Raw genomic sequence first — 19628 nt, 5'->3', positions numbered from 1 at the left:
GATGATTATGATCTTTAAGTCTATTCATGGAGGCAAAACAACATTTATTTGACACTGATTTTGAACACTGATGTTTACAAACGGACATGCAGTGCATATGCCTGCTGCAAAAAGCATCTCCATCTCTATATCTTCTTACTTTACCTTTACAGCGTATTATATTTTCCAATGAATTGTCTTTTTCGGCAGCTTTTAGCTGAAAGGCCATTAGCTCTCCTCTGCCCCGAGGCTTCGCAAAGGAGCTATTACTTTCCAATCAACAGCCTCAGGCTTTCATTAGTCCTGACATGCTCTATTCTTTCTGAGTGTGTGTGTGTGTGTGTGTGTGTGTGTGTGTGTGTGTGTGTGTGTGTGTGTGTGTGTGTGTGTGTGTGTGTGTGTGTGTCTAGTTAGCCTGGCCAACCCTCCAACTGTCTACAACACACATCCAGTTCAATTCCAAAATGAATACCTCTCCATATAGTATAGTCCAGACTATTATACAAGTAGGGCCTTCAATTCAACAGGGACAGTTATTGATTCAGTGCTCTGGTTATCATTTGTGTCTGTTCACTAATATCATACTGTCATATCGGTCTTCTTTGACTTTACTGTGTAATTTGGGTGAAGCAGGACAATGATGAATATGAGATGTGGCAGCTGTGTAGTCTGCTTAATGACTGTGGATATAATCAAGTAGCCACAATGTTGGACAGCTTAATGCAAATAATGCAAATCAACTCTTCTACACGATGTACTTCATTTCAGAGGAGGATATTGTCCTTTTGACTCCACTTCATATGTTTGACAACTGTAGTTCATCCTCAGATAAAAGCTTTTAACAAACATCGCAGCATGCTAAGGTTTTCTATCAGAAGATCTGAGCTGCAGGCTGCGTTAATAACTTCTCAGATCAGAACATCAGCACAACAACAAACCACATCAGGCGTTCACTACCTACTCTTATAGGACGCCACAATACGACAGAAAATACAATACAATGTCACTATAATGCTATAAATGTTTAAAAGAGTAAAGAAAAGTCTAAAATATGAATACAAATTGATGTAGCAAAACTTTATTAAATACATTTCTTACATAATTAATCATCTCACAACCCTGCAGATTTATCTGGCTGTATTTAAAATAATTCAAACTAGCGCCACTTCGAAAAGCTACAACACTAAAATGCTGCTTAAGTAAAGTTCTTACAGGAGGACCTGTTTCTGCATTGTTACTTTTACTTAAGTAAAGGATCTGAGTATGTTTTCTTCCACCTGATTATTATGTAAAGGAGGTAAAGACACAAAGAGGAGGCAGGGAAAAGGTGTTCTGCAGAGTCAAGTCTCTGTAGGCGTGCTCTGGTTTTACCTGTCTGGCAGCCGGCTGGAAGCTGGATTCATAATCGGAGGAATTGAGGAGCCACAGCGGGGAAACTATCTCTACGACCCGGACAGCTCGGTCCAGTAAGTTGTACAGCCCCGCTGAGAGAGGGAGGTGTGCTGTACCATTGTCTGAGAAGGAGATGTCTTCTGGGATGTTCTCCACAAGCACTACTCTGTGGAAAGAAGTGAACAGAGAAAAACATGATGTAACATTTTGGAAGAAGAAGCTGCAAAAGAAAAGCATCATTAGGCTGAGCCACAGATTAATGGAGAAGTGCTGAGGAAATGAATGTGAGGCTCTTTCACAAAGCAATTATCTGTTTGCATAACTAGCACAATTTTTATGAGCTTGGGAGCCACTGATAGGAGGTTATACTCCTTCTGTCTTACTACTGATCAATTAACTAACAGCAGCCTTCCTCTAGATCGTTAGCTTAATGGGAGTTATCAAGATTTCTTAGAATCCATCAAGCATAATTAAATATTGTACAGGATGCCCCTGGCAGGGAGTGAGAATAATTGCAAGTTGATGTTGTCAGCATTGCAGATTCAATTACACCATGTCAGGGATTTTGTTCAGTCATTTCGGCTGTATTCTTGTTGGTTTCTCATGTACACCACTCTACCTACGCTATCACATGTGCATTTTAATGCAATGATCAGCAGTCTGATGTAGTCTAATATACTGTAGTTGCAGCAAGCATAATTAATTCATACACAGAGGCAATACTAATCTGCTGGATGACAGAGTCAGTGAATTGCAGTACTGCAGGTATTTCTCTTTATCATCAAACGGTCCCACCACGCTGAAGGTTAAAGGATGTGGAAAATGTTCTCTGGGATAGTTGTTTTGCATTATAATGTTACCTTGAATATCCCTGTACTTTGTGCCAAGGTGTAATATGAATTTATCTATCTCACCATGACCCCGAGCTCTCTCTGTTGTATCTCCACTTCCCGTTTTACCCCACCCGGATGTCTGGAAGCGACAGGGGTATTAGCAACAGATTGAATTAGCCGTGGCAGGCCTAGATCTGCAGCCACACGGAACCAGGCTATTACCGAGCTCCAACGCTCACTGCATTCTCTCTGCATCTGGCGTACACATCGATTTCTGCAAGCAAGGTTTTATAAGAGAACTATAAATGGGGAGCTCAGTGAGGGGGAACTCGGATCTAAATCCTGCAGCTCAGTGGTTGATTAGGTTTCTGCTTTCCAATAAACTAGCAGAGCCACTTCAAGACTTTACTCCATGTGAGGGGTGAAACGTTAAGGTAAATATACCGTGGATTAATTTGATGGCTCGGGTGGAGCAGGGAGTTAAGAGAGACAAATCTTTTCTGCGCTCATAGCTACGTCGTTGTGTGCATGGTAAGAGTAAAGCAGGGGTCTTTAACCCACAGTTGTGTACCTGAGGAATCTGAGGGGGGGGGGGGGGGGGGGCAGCATAGCAAGCTGTAAACACAACATTGATTTATTAACCAGAAGACACTACGTTAAACTATGATTTATTTGGATTCATGTTTCTGCCCATCTGATGAATGTATGTCCAATATTCACTCTCTTCTATCTCTGTGTTGGTCTCCAGCAACTCCTGAGGGAAATATATGTCTCATAAATGTTTCATATATATGTCTCATAAAGGTCTCTTATATGTCTCATAAATGTTTCATATATATGTCTCATAAAGGTCTCTTATATGTCTCATAAATGTTTCATATATATGTCTCATAAAGGTCTCTTATATGTCTCATAAATGTTTCATAAATGTCTCATATATGTCGGCAGGCACGTTGGTGGTGAACAGGTCGTGTACAGCGGGTTTATCAGTGTTTTCTCTGAAAACTGATGCTGCTGCAAGAAACGACGCTGATAAGAGCGACAAGAGGGAACTAAAACAGTAAAGCTGCGAAAAAAATTATAAAAATAGAGCTGAAAGACACAAAAACAATGCAAAGAGCTGAGGGTAGTACTAACTATTACTAAATATATATTAGTAAGAATATATGGCGATATAGTAATATATATCTGCTCACTAAAGGTAGTCATAACTCTCTGCAGGTTCGTCACCACGAGCGACCTCTTTCTCATCACACAGTCATTTGATCCATTATCAATATGACACTATTGGTTAGTGTAGCTTTTAAATGAGCTTGTGCAGTAGTGTATGATGTTGTGTTGTGGTTGTGTATTGATTGTTTCTATTAGCCAGCTGGTAGAATCTTAAAAAAAAAAATACAAATAATCAAATATCATATAAGTTTAAAACTGTAGCAACGATTTAAGTGTTGGTGCAGAAGAGCAGAAACAATGTATTTCATGTATATTATCTTTAGTTCCTCTTTTTGATTGATCATGTTATTGTATTAACAACTTATTTTACACTTTATTCATTTCTGGCTGTAAAGCACAGTGGAGTCTGAGCATGCGGACTCCCCGGCGAGGACTTTGCAGCACCAAACGGATGTTAGCGGTCAGACCCGTCGGAGCACAGGGTCAGCTGAGGTGTGACAGATCGGGGTCTGTCGAGTGCTTCACTCAAGGGCACACTGCTGCAGGTGATAATGCACAAGGCATCATCACATTGAGGGGCCAGCTGCCAGTTCGCAGCTTGAGAATGTATTCCTGGCTAAAGTAAAGCTAAGTTAGATTTTGGAAAGTGTCCAAGGGTCAAACTGTAGGACTCACACCCTCGGCGATCACATCATGCTGATTTCTCCTGACGATCAATATGTTAAGTGAAGCAGAGTTTGGGAGAATCACAAGAACAGTTCATATGTTTCTGAGGGTTGAGGAGTGAACGCAGAGTGAATAACATGAAAAGAGGAGTGCAACAAGACACAAACAAATCAGTGCAGCGGGCTATGATGAAATTATAGAGAAGATTAACGTATCACACGGCGTAGAGTCTCCTTTGTTCTACAAAGACAGAGAAAACTAGGACAGCTACAGTAAACAACTCACAATGACGAAAAACAGGGATTGATGGTAAACAGAAGAGGAGGAGCTGTAATCCTCGCAGTCCACTGTAACGACTCGGAGGTTTGACGAACGGTCGTTTAAACAGACAGACAGGCTTTGGTATTAATGTTGGAGAAAGCAGGGAGGTAGTCGTCTCTGCCTGCGAGGGATTCATTGATTTATGCTGTCTGTGATGTCGACTGCTGGTCCCCTCCATTGTAACCCATCTGCGCACTCATGGGTGTGATTCATCCACAGAATCCAATACCTGCAGTAAGTGGTGTAAACTTCATGGTGTGTGTGTGTGCATACATAAGACAGAGAGTGTTTGCATCTAAAATCCCTCTCTGAATGATAACAGATTCCCATTTTTCACAGTGTGGTATGTGAGCGCAGTTGGATGAAAATGATAAACTCTCCCTCCTGATGCTTTATTCCAAAAAAGCACAACACAATAACATATTTCACGGCATTACAGAGCTGTCAGCGCCGAGGCAAGTTTACATGTTAAACTAAATAAAAATCACGAAAGCGTGTCAGGATACTGTTGTATGCAAAAATGCCAATTACCCATGCAAATGCTTGTGTAGCAGAGTTTCCTGCTGTACCACACTTAGACTAACAGCATGGGATGTGGCAGTGTCAGCGCCTGACATCTGATATAAATGATCCACCCTCTCATGAGCTGCCCTGAGCTCTGGGTGTACAGCAGCGAAGACATTAATATGGGGATCACACAGCTACACCATGCTGTTCATTTTAAAGTTAAATGTCAAGTCCAGTGTTTCAACGGGTACAACCAGAACACTGTTGTCATGGCAAAACACAATCTGAAACTTGAGCCACTCAATGAAATGATTCTTTAACCAGGACACTCTGTGTTTTATGCAAATGAATGTAGACTTACAATGTCCCATGTCTGTCACCACTGGTGTTCCAGATGCTAGTTGGGAGAGGTGGGACCAAGTCATTGTTTTGCATTGTGTCACCAGTAAGTCTCAGTAAGTCTCAAGTCAGGTTCTGAGTCCTAAACTTTAAGTTTCGAGTCCTAAACGTGTCAAAATATACACATTTTGCAAACTTCAATTTGGTTTGTGGTGACCACTGCATAGTTTTTGAGTGCAAACGAGATTTTCTTTGGTATAATTTCTTCCAACTGGTGCTCAGTGTCATAACGATAGTTATTTATAGTTCTCTCCCAACTTGATTTGATGCTATTGGGTTCGTTCAAACAAAGGGGATCTTGATCAACATACGTTTTAATCTTTGATCATCTATCTGCATAACTTTACATATTTAATGCAGATTGCCTTGCATTGTCTGAATGCACAGCAACAGCAACCCCTCCCAGGTCTCCTGTCCCTGAGATGCAAGTGTTAGCATTGTTTATTTTGCAGGAAAAGTAGATGAAAGGGAAATCTACATAACAAAACCACCGGCTCATGTGTGACACGACTGTCTTACAACATCAACTGCTGAGCAAGGCAACATAGAAGTCTGCTGTATTTAGATTATTAAGAAGAAATAGAAATGTTTAAGCTAATCTCTGGATCCATTTCAAAGGGTGAATACTTAGTGAAAAGGGCTTTACATGCTTTCCTTTGATGAATACAAGCACCTTTAGGAACATAAGTGAGCATGAGTAAAAGCCTCAGTGCACCCCATTAAAAACGTGTCAGTCTCACTTTTCCTGTTGTGCACTTGAACCACCTTGGAGCAAAATACTTTTACAAAATCATCAATTATGGTACGCGTGCACGCGTTACAGGTCTTTGAAATGATGCACGTCACAGTAAAAACTTCATCATTAAGCTTATGGGATATAAATAACACCTGGAAAGATGACAGCACATGTGTTTGGAGTTAAGTGTTGAACTGCCAATAACAGCTGATGACTCTGTTCATCTCTCTGATATCTTCTTCTTCTTCCTCCCTCAGCCTCATATTCATTTTTAGGGGTCCTTCAGAGCGGGAGAAGGAGCCCAAAGAGGAGGTATAGAGTAGATGGACACAGACATAAAGAAAGAGACAGAGAGGGGGAAGTAATTCAAGGCTGAATGGAAAATTGGATGATAAGAGTCTAATGGAGGGGAACTAGGAAGTGGAGAGCAGGGATCGCTGTATCAGAGAAAACCACTGCTGCCACCAGGACATGAGGCCCACTGCAGGGATCCATATTCTTAGAAGAGACTTGCTAAAGTAACTTTCAAAAGAGCCTGGTAATCAATTCAGGCCAGTGGGGGAGGCTACAATAGGATCAGGATAAGGGAACACCGATTTGTTATGTATTGGGGCTCCTTGGCATGTTCCATTTTTTACTTTGAGACACAGTATACTCTCTGAATTAATGAAAGCAATGCAATGAGGTTTGCAGCCTCCTCACTGAAGTTCTTGTATCTTGTGCCAGTGGGTTAGACCTGCTGGAGTGCATTGTGTCACAGACTGGGGTTTGATTTATGGTTCGAAACTGGAGCTAAAAAACAATCAGAGTTTGTAGCAATGGAAGCGGTTGGAATAAGTGAACAGCTTAAAGGTCAATGCGAGCCAGATGGGTTAAAGGAAACGTGGGTTCAAGTGAAAAATGCTGCCGTCACCAACAGAGGGTCCAAATCATTTCAGGTTCATATATTATAATTCATTAGTTTTTTTGTTGTGCTGCTTTGCTTTACACGTTGTAGCTCCTGTAAATAAGGAAACATCACGTACCGTTTGTCAACTTGGAAGCAGACGTTTCAAATCATTTTAACTGATTTATACCTTTAGACTGTGTTTGACTTGCTTATAAAAAATGCACTAGGCTACAGGAGTGCACTACTACTACTACTATTGTTTTTGTTCTGATTTGTTTTGTCATGTGTGTAGTATAAAAGGACAAGGCTACAACTGCATTTTGTTGTGCAGCCCTGTGTTGCAGAATGACAATACATGATCCTTGTATCACTCACTTGCAGTTCCTGCTACAGTTCTCCTCTGTGATCCCGTCTTCATCTTCGCCCCAAATGTCCACCGCTGAGAAAATCAACGCCAACAGTATGGCGAAGCAGCACACCAAAGCAAAGATCACAATGCACTTCTGCTGAGACTGCAAGAGAGAGAAAAGGAGAACAACATTGATTCTACTTTTCATCACTAAAGTAAGAACAAGGCCAAAGTGCCCCAACCTTGGCTCCCATTAGCTGGCTGCTCCGGCTGACACAACTTCTGATTTAATGCACAGCTCAGCAGGTCATAACAAGATATAGAGGGGAATTTAACACAAACATTGAAACGTATGACCTTGCAGTTCATGCTTTCATAAGAAGAACATGAGGCAGGAATGAGGGGAAGAAAGAGAGGACAGAGGAAGGAGAGACAAAGAAAGCGAATAAGAAAACAAAGCAATCAATAGAAACACACATTAAAGCTTGGGGAGGAAACCAGCAAGAGTAAGCTCGATTTGAAAAATGATTCAACAAAGACCAACGTTGCCATCTCTTTTCCAACGAAAGAAGCTAGCAGCACAAGCTCCAAAAGTCGCTAAATCTAGCAAGAAAGTCGTAAAGTTGTCAACACTGACAGCTTGTCCCTTCAGGCCTCCCTCTAAAGGCACTCCCCCTTAAAATATCACTACGAACGTAAACATTTAATAATGCAATAATACAACAAACATGGCTATTGTTAGTACTCACAGCCCTCAAGCTAGCAGCTTGTGGAGACTCCAGGCAATGAGTTCAATTATGTTCAATAAGGGCAATGAGGATGTGAGGATTATGTTCAGTATGAATAAATTCATTAACCCTCATTATGTTGATAAAAGCTTAATTTTGCCTCATTATAGTCATAAATGTATTTGATGTTGAAAATATACATTTCTGTTGTTTTCAAAGCGTACTGTAGCCTTTGACTTGTCATATCAGGAAAGCCTCAGCTGTAACTAATAACACATAATCATGTCGCACTGGGCCATGTCGGTGAACCAGCACGTGTTAATAGGCACACATAAATGAAAATCCATCATCATTATTGTCATTAAATGCGCCTATGTTGCTACGACAGGGAGAAATGAGATTTACGATACCAGTCGATAGTGCAACGATAAAAGCTTTCACATTGTAACAACACAACCACTCATTTCAGAATATTATATTTACATTTGTATCCCTCAGCAACCCAGGTGTATCTATTGCAGCCTCACTCATGTACAATAGATTTGAGCCAGTTGCAACTATTTGTAAAAGAATAACAGATGCATCCTGATGAAAGGGGCCAGAAGAGCCAAAACTAATTACCCTTGAACACGGCAGATCATTAGCACCGTCAGCGAGACTCCACTCATTATCCTCAGAGACAAATCTCATATCATACACCACCGACCTCTTAGAGCCGCACAAACACAAAGCGCTGGTTATTTTATTGTGTTTATCGTAGAGAAAGACATTCATGCACCATAGGTTGCCATGTGAGAATTAAATGAACCTACCAGCCAGTCCATGGAGTGGACCCAGTGGACCAAAGAGACGGTGGCTGGCATATTTAGCTTCACACTCTCAGCGATCTGTCTGAGCTGATGTCTGACATAGGAATAGTGTTTTCTATTTCTTGGCAGCACTGGTGGAATATGATACCTAATTCATATGTGCAGCCACTGACTCGTTCACTCTCAATCCTCTGTGTCTCACGCTGGTTGCAAAGGGGCGAGGCAGCTAAAGAAAGGACCTCTTGAACGTATGGCAACTGCTCAACATCCATATACCTGAGTGGAGAAGTGTTGGCGAAGGAAAAAAAAACATCTCTACCTCCGAACATCAAAGAACCCCAGGCACTTAACAAAAGCGCACTCAGCAAACACTCACAGGGTAAATGGAGGTTAAATCAAATCTGTCACTCATCTCCTTTACCTTATATATCGGACATACTGCAGTAAAAGCAAGTACGGATGAAGGTCTACCTGCAGGAGAATCAAGCACTGCATGCTTGACATTTCTCCAGTGTTTGTCCATCAGCTGCTGCGTTCACATGTGGTGCGATGAGTGTGTGCATCATGGCAGATACATAAAGAGGTCAGACTCAAAAGTGTGCACTAGGGATGGTGTTACCTGACACTGGAACACAATTAGGGATCAATACACCTACAGGAAGTAGTGTGTTTCACAGTGACGGGTTAGAATTACAAAGCTACTAGCTTGTCATTAGTATTGAGATGGTGGCAGAAATCTCACAGAAAGATATCTGAAAGATAAGATAATAAAGGCACATGGAAGTGTGCATACAAATATGTACAGGCAGATTATTCCAAACAGAGGATCTTAAAATATAAAGGCTTTCTTAGCTATTGACTATGATTTATAGATGTGGCTACCTCGCTGCATACTGAGCACTGAAGCATCCAGTATCATCATCCCTAAACTCTCAACATCTGAATCCCACTGGACTATTCTTCTAAGCTAACATATACAAACGTTTGAGCTCATTTTATGTATCTGTGCTCGATTTCTTTGCTGTTTACATTTACAGTAACTTACAGCGGCATATGCCAGACAATTCTAATTCTACTCAAGCTAGCCTTGAGTGAGTTGCAAAAAACAAGAGAGTGATAAATAACGGGAGTTAGGGAGATTGCTCCCCGGGGTCCATCTAAAATAGGCTGCGCACGGTGGATGGCACGCTGCCACACTCACAGAAAACAGAAAGTACACAGTCACTGTCTTGCACGCAGACAGAAGTGAAGGACGGGTCAGAGAGGGTGGATGTTTATATCCTCAGATCAAACACAGAATTTTTAAGCAGAGGCCTTCTCTCTGCCAAACCTTTGTTGTTTTAAACCTGTCCTTTTTTGGCACATCGTGCTCATCTTCGAGTGAGACCGAAAACAATCTATACGGAGTTTGAGAACAGACAGCGCCGTGATTGTTTAAAGTAAACTCTTTTTCTCACATCCCGGTTTGTTGTGCTGCTATGTCACCATATAGCATGCTGAAGCAAAGCCGAAGGAAACTAGAATCATTGCAGTGAGCTGACGGTTTGTGAACACGACACAGAAGTCATATGGCCCCTGCAGCTTTGGAAGCACATTCAAAGAAATCTTGAGTGCGCCTACAGAGAAGCAAAATGAGCTTCTTCACAGTGCAGCCTGAGAAAAGTGTCAATTATCCTCTTATAAACATTTCCTCTTTGCCAAGGCATGGTGAGAAGAAGAAGCCATGCGGTTCAGAGGGAAAACGAAGTTTACATCACACCGACCAACTATGAGCAACACATCCTGGTCTAATTTGTGTAATGAGCGCTTGAAGGGCCGCAGATGTTGTGTGGAGGTTAGGACGACTGGTAGAGCACAAGATCGCCACAAGCCTGGTGACAGGATGTGTTCTGCTGGCATTTGAAGAGACAATCTTGTTTTTAGTGCAGCCATGCACACAGATGTTTGTGGAGAAGAGAAGAAAGAGAAAATGGAAATGGAAAGATGAAGGAGAAGAGGATGAGAGCAGGCAGTTGAGGCTGATGCGTTGGATGGAGAGTGTAGCGTGACACTGATTGGGTCAGCACTGAACAAAGACCAAACACTGATTTAAAGCAGCCAAAACTGGTGCACATGAAATTTAATAACAATACATCTGAAAACCAACCAAAGCTGTGTGTTCACTGCTGGTGACTTCAGGCATCGTTGTTGAAGAAATCACCAGGGGACATCCAACAAGCAACTCCTCCGTATGCACATAGTGTCTGTTGCATCTGGACATCTGGAGTGTAAATTGACAAACCTCTTGATGCTTATCCTCCCTCTCTACATCACCAGTTTTCCTCTTTGCTGCATCCATCCACAGTTTGATTACATTTGTGATGAACAAAGTGCCCTCAGTGAAAAAGCACATGTTGTCCTGTTTTTTTGACTCATCCTGCAAGGAAGCAGATGGTTCACGCAGCTGCTGGGAAACCTGGCGACAACTAATCGCTCAAGTAGTGACAGAATTTGCACAATACATCTGTAAGTGTATCACATGTACAGACACACACATGCACTCATATGTGATTACAACCACATTAAGATTCTTTCAGTTTTTGTTGACGGGTGTGAAAGCAGTTCATGAATTGTTAATTAACTGTTGATGAGCTTTGTGGCGTGAAGGTGATAAACGTGATACAGATTCGGAGAATGGTTGTCATGCTGTGACAGAGAAGGACACTCGGGTGCAGGTTCTGGATGAATGAATAAAAACAATCTGATCATTGTTAACAGATAAACAAATTAAATATGTGCACTGTTTAATTAATACTCCTCTGTCACATTTAATGATCATTTAAGAGGTGTCACTAACGACTAGCATCTCAATATATTTGGCTGAGTGTGTGTGTGTGTGTGTGTGTGTGTGTTTTCATTGAGTGCAGCAGAACTGTTTGTTCTTGAGCCTGTCGTGTATATACAGTGTAAGAGTTATTTTGTTATCCTGTAGATAGTGAGCCAAACATAGCTGGTGTGACGTCACGGTGAGATATTACAATCATCCTTTGATGCAGAAAATCTGTGTCCAAAACATCAGCATCTGTCAGCCCGTCAGAGAACAATGGCTTCTTTATAGGCTCTCATATTTGCATCGTTCCCTGTAGTCACACAGGGAGACATTTATCTTATAAAGGCAGCTCTGCCAAAAGTTAATCCAAACGTAACTTAATACTAAACAGCTACGAGACATTGATAAGGAGTTGTAATCAAACGGTGGATAAGCGTTTAATGTGTGTGGCAGTGGGATGAGCATTTATTTAGAACTGGAAATTAATCCAGGTATCGTCTATTTAGCGAGTCTCATGAATCAATAAGAGACTATTTCTGTGCAATTGTCTCATTTACGGGTTATTCATTCATTGTGACAAAGGAAAGCAGTTGTGGTTAGCTGAAGGTTTCGATGTGTGTAACTAAGAGGTTAGATTACTGAGACGTTATCAACAATCGCCACTGGCATAAGAAACTCTTGGAGAAAACACAAACTGCCCATGCTGACCAGTCAGAGGTCTTGCCCTCTCCTTGTATCTTAATGTCTTTTGGATTCTGCAGAGTACTGCCAAGCTAAAGGTTGGAAATAGTTTCACTTTTTGAGGTGAATTGTGGCCATACCCACAGCCAATCAGTGAGCTCTCCAGACTATAGTGTGGATATACAAAGTTTGCTGATAGAAACACTGATGCAGTGTTTGGAAAATAGAGATCGTTATCCAAACCAAACACATTATCACATTACACTTCATTTAAATGAATTAATAACCCCATCAAACCAAATTACAAAAGTGATGATACTTGAGGTAAAGTGGGCCTCTGTGTTGAGAGACATTGGCTTATTGTAAGCTTTCAGTTCACTTCTTATTATGCAGACACTGTGCAGCATACTAGTGTGTATATCGATGGATACACAGGTGATGTATAATGTTAACACTGCTGCTGATGCCTGACCAGCTGTACCTGTATCCTCCACTCACACAGAAAAGCACTTTTATGGTTATTCATCTGAAGGTGTCATCATCCTATTCAACATGTCTAGTCTTCACAGCAGGGGTCTGGAGAACGGCAAAGGAAAAAGAAGATGAAACACACACACACACACACACACACACACACACACACACACACACACACACACACACACACACACACACACACACACACACACACACAGCAGTGTTTCCAATTAAACTTTATCTTCAGACTTCTTCACCCAAAGCTGAGCTGACATCTCTGAGTTCAAGGCCGCTGCTACCACGACAGTGTTCACCTCCACTGATTGGTTGAAATCAATCGCTTGTCTTCCGTTAACTTTGTAAACTCTGGGTCGGAGTCTGGAATCTTTATTAAATGTCCCTCTATCGTTTCTCTGTCTCGCAGAATGTTACATTTCTAATAAAGATAAAATAACAGCAATAATCACCAAATAAATGACACAGTGTTTTCCTAACATGGCTGCTTCTTTGCATTTACTTCTACACACACATGCAGATAATCAACTATACAGTATGTTTGTGTGTCTGTGCATGTAATGGATTTATGTACAGTATATTTTGAATGCCAGAGCTGCAGAATGACATTAAGAGAGCAATATCAGGCTGTCATGCTGTCCGAGATAGTGCTGAGGAGACACATTTTTTGTGTGTGTCTGTGTAAATTTGTTAGTGTGTGATCGTGTGTGTGTGTGTGTGTCTGTGTGTGTGCTTGGAGCAAAATGCTGGGAATGCAGTTCATTTCCAATAAACTGTGTGGTTGCACTCTCTCTCACTTGCCCTCTCTCTTTAGCTCAGTGTAATGATTCGAGCCAGAGCTCATAAGGTATGCTCGTCATTATACTTTGTTTACTGCCGCAGTCGGTGTCTGTGTCCCGTCTCACTTTTCAATGTTTGAACTCTATCCTTAACATTTCCAGTAAAACAAATAAGAAGATGGATACCACTGTCATATCTGTATGGTAAATATTATTGTCTCTGTTTCTGCCAATCTGTCCCTAACCCTGTCCCATTTATACTTTCCCAGGCCCCAGCGTTATCCTCTGCCTGGTCACCAGATGCCCTCTGGCTTCTTTTCTTCTTTCATTCCAGATCACACCTCATTCCCCTCACCTGAGCTTCCCCGCCCATCTCCTCACCTGCACATCATTTCCTCATCTGCCCTGCAGTATTCATACCAGCCTCTTTTCCCCAGTCTGTAATCTATGTGTTAAATGAAAACCTGGAATCTGAAACTTGTAACCTGCTGGTTCTGAACCTCTTTCTGATCTTATTTCCAATCTGCCCCTTTGGATTTGTTTTGCTGTTTGGACTGCCTTCCTGGTTTTGACCCTTGCCTGCTTTATGATTAAATTAAATCGCTGAACTGAACCGTCTGCCTGCATTTAGGTCCGTCCCCTGTGGCCGTATTTACCAGCCCTGAATATGCTACAGCTAGCAGCAGGTTAGCTTAGCTTACTTAGCATGAAGACTGGAACAACTAGCCTAGCTGTGACAAAAGACAACACAATCTGCCTTCCAACACCTCCTGAAGCTCACTAACTAACATGTTGGAAGTCAAGGTGGAAGTACATTCAGATGCTTTTCCTTTAATGCATATGTGTATGTGTAATGTGAGTATGTACAGTAGCTCAACCAGGTCCGCCCTGCTGCAAAAAATGTGATTCTCTGGCTGCAGTATTTTACATACAAGTGGTAACAACTCCAGGCTTCAAAGCGACCAACATCACACGTCTATGTCCTAATCTGATCTCCAGTTAAGTGAAAAACTTGCTTCTCTAGCTTTACATACTCTCAAGTAAGCCTAACCACTTTTGTGGAGAGATTTATTAAGAGGTTTTGATCCTAACTTTGCTTTTGACCCAGTGTGCAACAGTTTGGTGAATAAATGCTGTGCTGACGCAGAGCTGGATGATTTCATCAGGTGTCATAAGTCCTTTTTACGGTCTGTGACCTAAGCAACGCTGACATTTCAGTCCAGGCTGGTGGGAGATGATTGCCCCTGGGAAATTCATCAAAGCTGAAATGAAGGGTGTGTTAAAGGATATTACATCTGCGACTTTGATTAGCAATCATTCAATATATAACTTGTCAACATGTTTAAATGTATAGAAGATATAGGGGTTCAAAATGAAAGACTACGAGAGTACAAAACATGTTGGTCACTGTACTGTTTAAAGAGTATGCTCAGGTGATGGACACGTAAAGAAACACAGGCTGACAGGGGAGTGGCAGCTGAAATCACATTGGTTCACAACAGAAAATGTGCAAAAATGAATTTCTGTGTGCATAGTTGTTTTTATTTATGCAAAGTATGAGTACGCATATGATTTATACTTACTATGCTTACTAAAAGTTTGTGTTTGTAAGGAATATAAGCCAGAGGAGCCGTGTCAAGTAGCCTACACTCTTGCAAACAGTGAAGGCATTTGTTAGGGTTGCAGATATTATTTTAAATGTGACTTTATGTGTAAAGCTGGGATATGTGTATGAGCTGGAAGGGTTGTTGATTGGCATTAGAGCTTTACGAGTTATTAAGCACTGTGTGTTCAGCCAGAACGTGAGGAGAATATTAAAGTTTTACCATCCATCATCGCTCCATGACTGCAAAATGGGGGCAAGATAGTCTGCTGTCACATGCCATATCGCTCCACATTCTCAGAGCTTTAAATTTAATTTAGGGTATTCTGATATCTTATCACAACCCTTTCGTTTACAAAGATTAGTCAGTGTCATTACAGACTGTACTTTATTGTACAAATCAAAGTAAAACCGTCATTAATACTGGCAAAAAGAAATCAGAGGAGCAACAACATTTATCAGTTTCTTTAATATGTAGGAAACTGTGCTGCTCCATTCGTGCTGTCACAGCTTGTCACCTTTTGAGCCACTGCCTGCTCACGCCTTATGGAAAGTGACATGGAGTGCAGCTCTCTCAAGAGACAGTGTGCTCTTACTTCATCTCACTGTCTGTCTGTTTGGGTCTCCTGAGTGAACCCAGTGCTCCGAGTGCCCTGCCAGCCGGATGAGCAGTCATGCAGAGCTGTGCTTACTCAAGCCCAATCACAGTAGCTTTATAAGGCTGACAGAGAGTGCTATGATAATGAAGATTCTCTGTCGTACAAGTCACAGGCTTTCTAACTACAGCAACGCAAACGGCCATGCTGTGCAAAGTTGAACTGAGTTTTGGCTTCTTGGATGATTAGGAAATGTCTTGAAGACTACAAAGCAAATACAGTTGACTTTGAATTACAGAGCACAGTAGCTGGTTGGCTGAGGGCTCTTTTTCCATCTCTGGTTAATTTAAAAAAGGAATGATCAGCCCAGCTTGACGCCACTGGTCAAGTAAAATAAATAAATGGATGACCAGATTCTTGGCACTTGGTCCGTAATGGCTGGAAGCCCAGATCTACGTGTCTTTGAAGATTTTCCACTATCAGTCAGTCAGCTTTGTCTTGTGTGTTTGTGGATCTGCTCACTTTTGTGTTGATGACTGTGTTACAGAAGCTGTGTTTTGTCGACTTAATTAATTTAACCAAGTAATAAATATGTGTTTTTGTGTTCTTCCGAAAGTTAGACGAAAAGATCAATACCACTCTCGTGTCTGTACGCTTAATATGAACCCAGAGACAGGAGACCATTAGCTTAGTTTAGCTTAGCTTAGCCTAGCTTAATTTAAAGAAAGGATGTAGCAGCTAGCCTGGCTCTATCAACCTCACGGTGACAACAAGACGCCAGGAAGTTACTGCTCACAACTTTCTTTCTCTACCTTGTTTTCCCTGCGATCACAACACGTGCCTTTATTATTGCTCTGCTTTGCTTTATGTTAATTAAACACTGTGTCATGGTATTACGATCTTGCAAGCTCAGGTGTGTTAAAACATTATCATGCACCCAAGGGTCCAGATGGCCTTCTGCTTGCAAGGCATGACAATGGATGAATTTTATTATGGACAATAGCTTTTCTTTGGGAGATTGTTTTTGGATGCTTTGATAGTCAAAAGATGATCTTTAAGGCTTTCTCTCAGTAAATGTGTCCAAAAATAAACAAACTCACAAACATTATTCACTTCTCTCCACTTTATCTGCCTGCCTGCCTCAGCTACATGTTATGAAAATGTTATTGCCAACAGAAAAAGTGCCTGGCTTAATGCCATTTTCTGTCTTTTTCACTTTCTCTGAATCCACGCAACATCATTGGATGAATCAATAGAGCAGGGACATCATCCATCTTTAAGACAGACAGACACACACACACACACACACACACACACACACACACACACACACACACACACACACACACACACACACACACACACACACACAGGAAGGAGGGTATGATCTGGAATACTGAACGGGAAGAGTCAGCATGTAAGACTTTTAACTTTAATACCAACAGGAGCATTTCACAAAAGTCCTCTTCCCCGTAATGGCACAAACTATCACCAATTATGAAATGTGTCAGATACGATGTTTGTGTGAAGGCAGGCAATGTCATTTGTAAGTGATATGCTTCTATGAGTTCACATGTTTTTAATACGACAACTTATCTTTCTGCAAATGCTTTTTTTTCAATGATGCTAATGTTTTTAGTCTTTAACTTTGTCTTATCTGCCGTTTGGTGCTGAACAGGTAGTGAACAGTGTTTCTCTGCAGAAACGGCTGCCTGCTGCGGCTGAAAACGACGCTATGAAAGTAGATTTGTGGGCCGGGCAGCTAAACAATAAGGCTGGAACTCGCTATAAAGATCAATGAACCCCGAGGGGAGCTGCAGATTGAGGTGATACATCCTCGTACAGCTGGCTCATCACTACGATCGACCCCCTTTCACATTGTGACATTGTTTTCACATTGTCACATTGATTTTGTTAATATAAAATCATAGCAAAAAGATGTTGCTACACAATGAGCGGAAACTCACTGAAACAGCTGCCTGCTGGGAAATGTAGTGTCAGCAGATGATTCTCTCTGGGATCACCACTATAAGCAACACTTAGTCATATCCATTGTTAATACAAACATATTGTTACGAGATGCTTTACGTTAATAAGTAAGCTTGCTTTGTTTTGTGGAGATTCATTTAATTAATGTGACAGATGACTTTTAGTACGAACAAGTTTTTGTCCCTCTGTACGAATGACATTTATAAATAAAGTTGTTCAAAATTGAATTGCTCCTGTGTGAATGAGAGATTATTCCTCTAGAAACTAAGGCGAGGCCATCCATCACTTCTCAAGGCGGTCTGGGGACGAGCGAGTTGGGGCTCAGGCGGTCCCAGCAGCTCCAATCTCTCCCAGATTTACTCTGACAGTCACGCAGCCTCGTATCTACACTAAAAAAAAAACCTCATCAATTCCTGCTCAACTGGGAAGTGTGCTCTCAATCAGCACCCTTATCCCTGGATCTATTCCCTGATTCCCACATGGGGCTCATCGGCACTGAAGGTTCGCACATTGGATTGCATAGAAATGATCCATCATGCAGTTTAATCCATTATTTCATGTTTCCACACGGGAGGTTTGTAGCAATGAAAACCGTAATTCAACTGCAGCATCACACTGGCCGCAGAATGTATCCTGGCTCACTGACACTCAGTTCGGGAGTAATTGATGTCTGAAGGCACGACAACAGACCGTGAGTGACTGATGCACCTTTCTATCCTGAGGACACTAGAACTGATGGCTTCTGGGAAAGTGAGAATGAATCTATTGCCTCTGGTTGGATGTGGACACTTGTATGACGCAGCCAATCAGGACTGATTAATGGTTGCACAATGGGTGCGATGAGTAATGTAGAAACTAAGTGATGGCCTACTTACGGCTTACATTTATCTTCATGCGTGTCAAATAGGGAATCTATTGTACTAATACTTCACACTAACGATCTGAAGTACAGCTACTAACATTCAAACACGTACGCATTTTCAAGGTGAATGCAGTCTGTGTAACTTTTGGCTGACCTTTCCCTTGACCTTTTCGATAGCTGACTGAATAGAGAAAGGTCAGTGTCCCTCTCTGAAGACAAACGCCAGCGCTGCGTGACCTTTAGGCTCGCATACAAATGTTTGTTTGTAGGGTTAGGGTTAGACAGACAGCGGGAGAGCAGATAAATCACGACAGTGATTCATGAAGAGAGGCATGACTAAGATTATGAATTTATTATTATTTATTATAGATTTTTAAATGCTGTGAAAAGAGAGAAATACAGCCATGTGGGTTTTCAGTCAGTGTACATTTGTGTTAATTGTGACATTTTAAGACACGGTGGAGGCATTTCAGCATTTATGTTCGTTCTTGTAAATGTGCTGTATTTTAAGTAATAAAAGAGAAATATTTAAGGGCATAGTAATTAGGGGCCTTTCAGGACACCCAAGGTCGCCTTACCGTGCATTTAAAAGTTAAAACAGCAGATTTGAAAGTCGTAATGGAGTCAGACTGTTTGATGTGTGGAGGCAGATCATTCCAGAGCCCTGGCTCCCATGGTGCTGAGGCGGGAGGTGGGGACAGTCAGGAGTCCGACTGAGGATGAGCGCAGGGAGCGGGAGGGGGTGTATTCCTGGAGGAGGTTTGAGAGATAGGTGGGGGCGAAGTTGTTGAGGGGTTTGTATGTGAGCAGAAGGTTTTAGTAATCAATCCGGTGCTGAAAAGAGAGGCAGTGAAGTTGGATGACGATGGGGGTGATGTGGTCAGACGATTTGGTGCGGGTAATGATCCGGGCAGCCGAGTTCTGAATGATTTGGAGTCTGTAGTTTTGTGGGGAGGCCAGAGAGGATAGCATTACAGTAGTCAATCCTGGATAACTTTCTTAGTTGCTTTAAAACTCAAATGATGGCACTTTACCC

General features: G+C 41.7%; 1 protein-coding gene across 2 annotated transcripts in view; it reads right to left on the bottom strand.

Annotated features, from left to right (window-relative positions):
* Window positions 1–19628, bottom strand: part of LOC115020434 (inactive phospholipase D5-like) — a 49133-nt gene that overhangs the window by 8482 nt on the left and 21023 nt on the right. For both annotated transcript variants that reach the window (XM_029450472.1, XM_029450473.1), the window contains exons 2-3: window positions 7271–7407; window positions 1351–1537 (exon numbers count right to left, since the gene is read on the bottom strand). In XM_029450472.1, the coding sequence (XP_029306332.1) occupies window positions 1351–1537; window positions 7271–7407 (324 nt within the window). The remainder of the gene's footprint in view (window positions 1–1350; window positions 1538–7270; window positions 7408–19628) is intronic.

The sequence above is a fragment of the Cottoperca gobio genome, chromosome 15, assembly GCF_900634415.1.
Source record: "Cottoperca gobio chromosome 15, fCotGob3.1, whole genome shotgun sequence".
NCBI classification, from domain to species: domain Eukaryota; kingdom Metazoa; phylum Chordata; class Actinopteri; order Perciformes; family Bovichtidae; genus Cottoperca; species Cottoperca gobio.
Note: the sequence above shows the minus strand (reverse complement) of the source record. Positions and strands in the feature narration are given on the sequence as shown.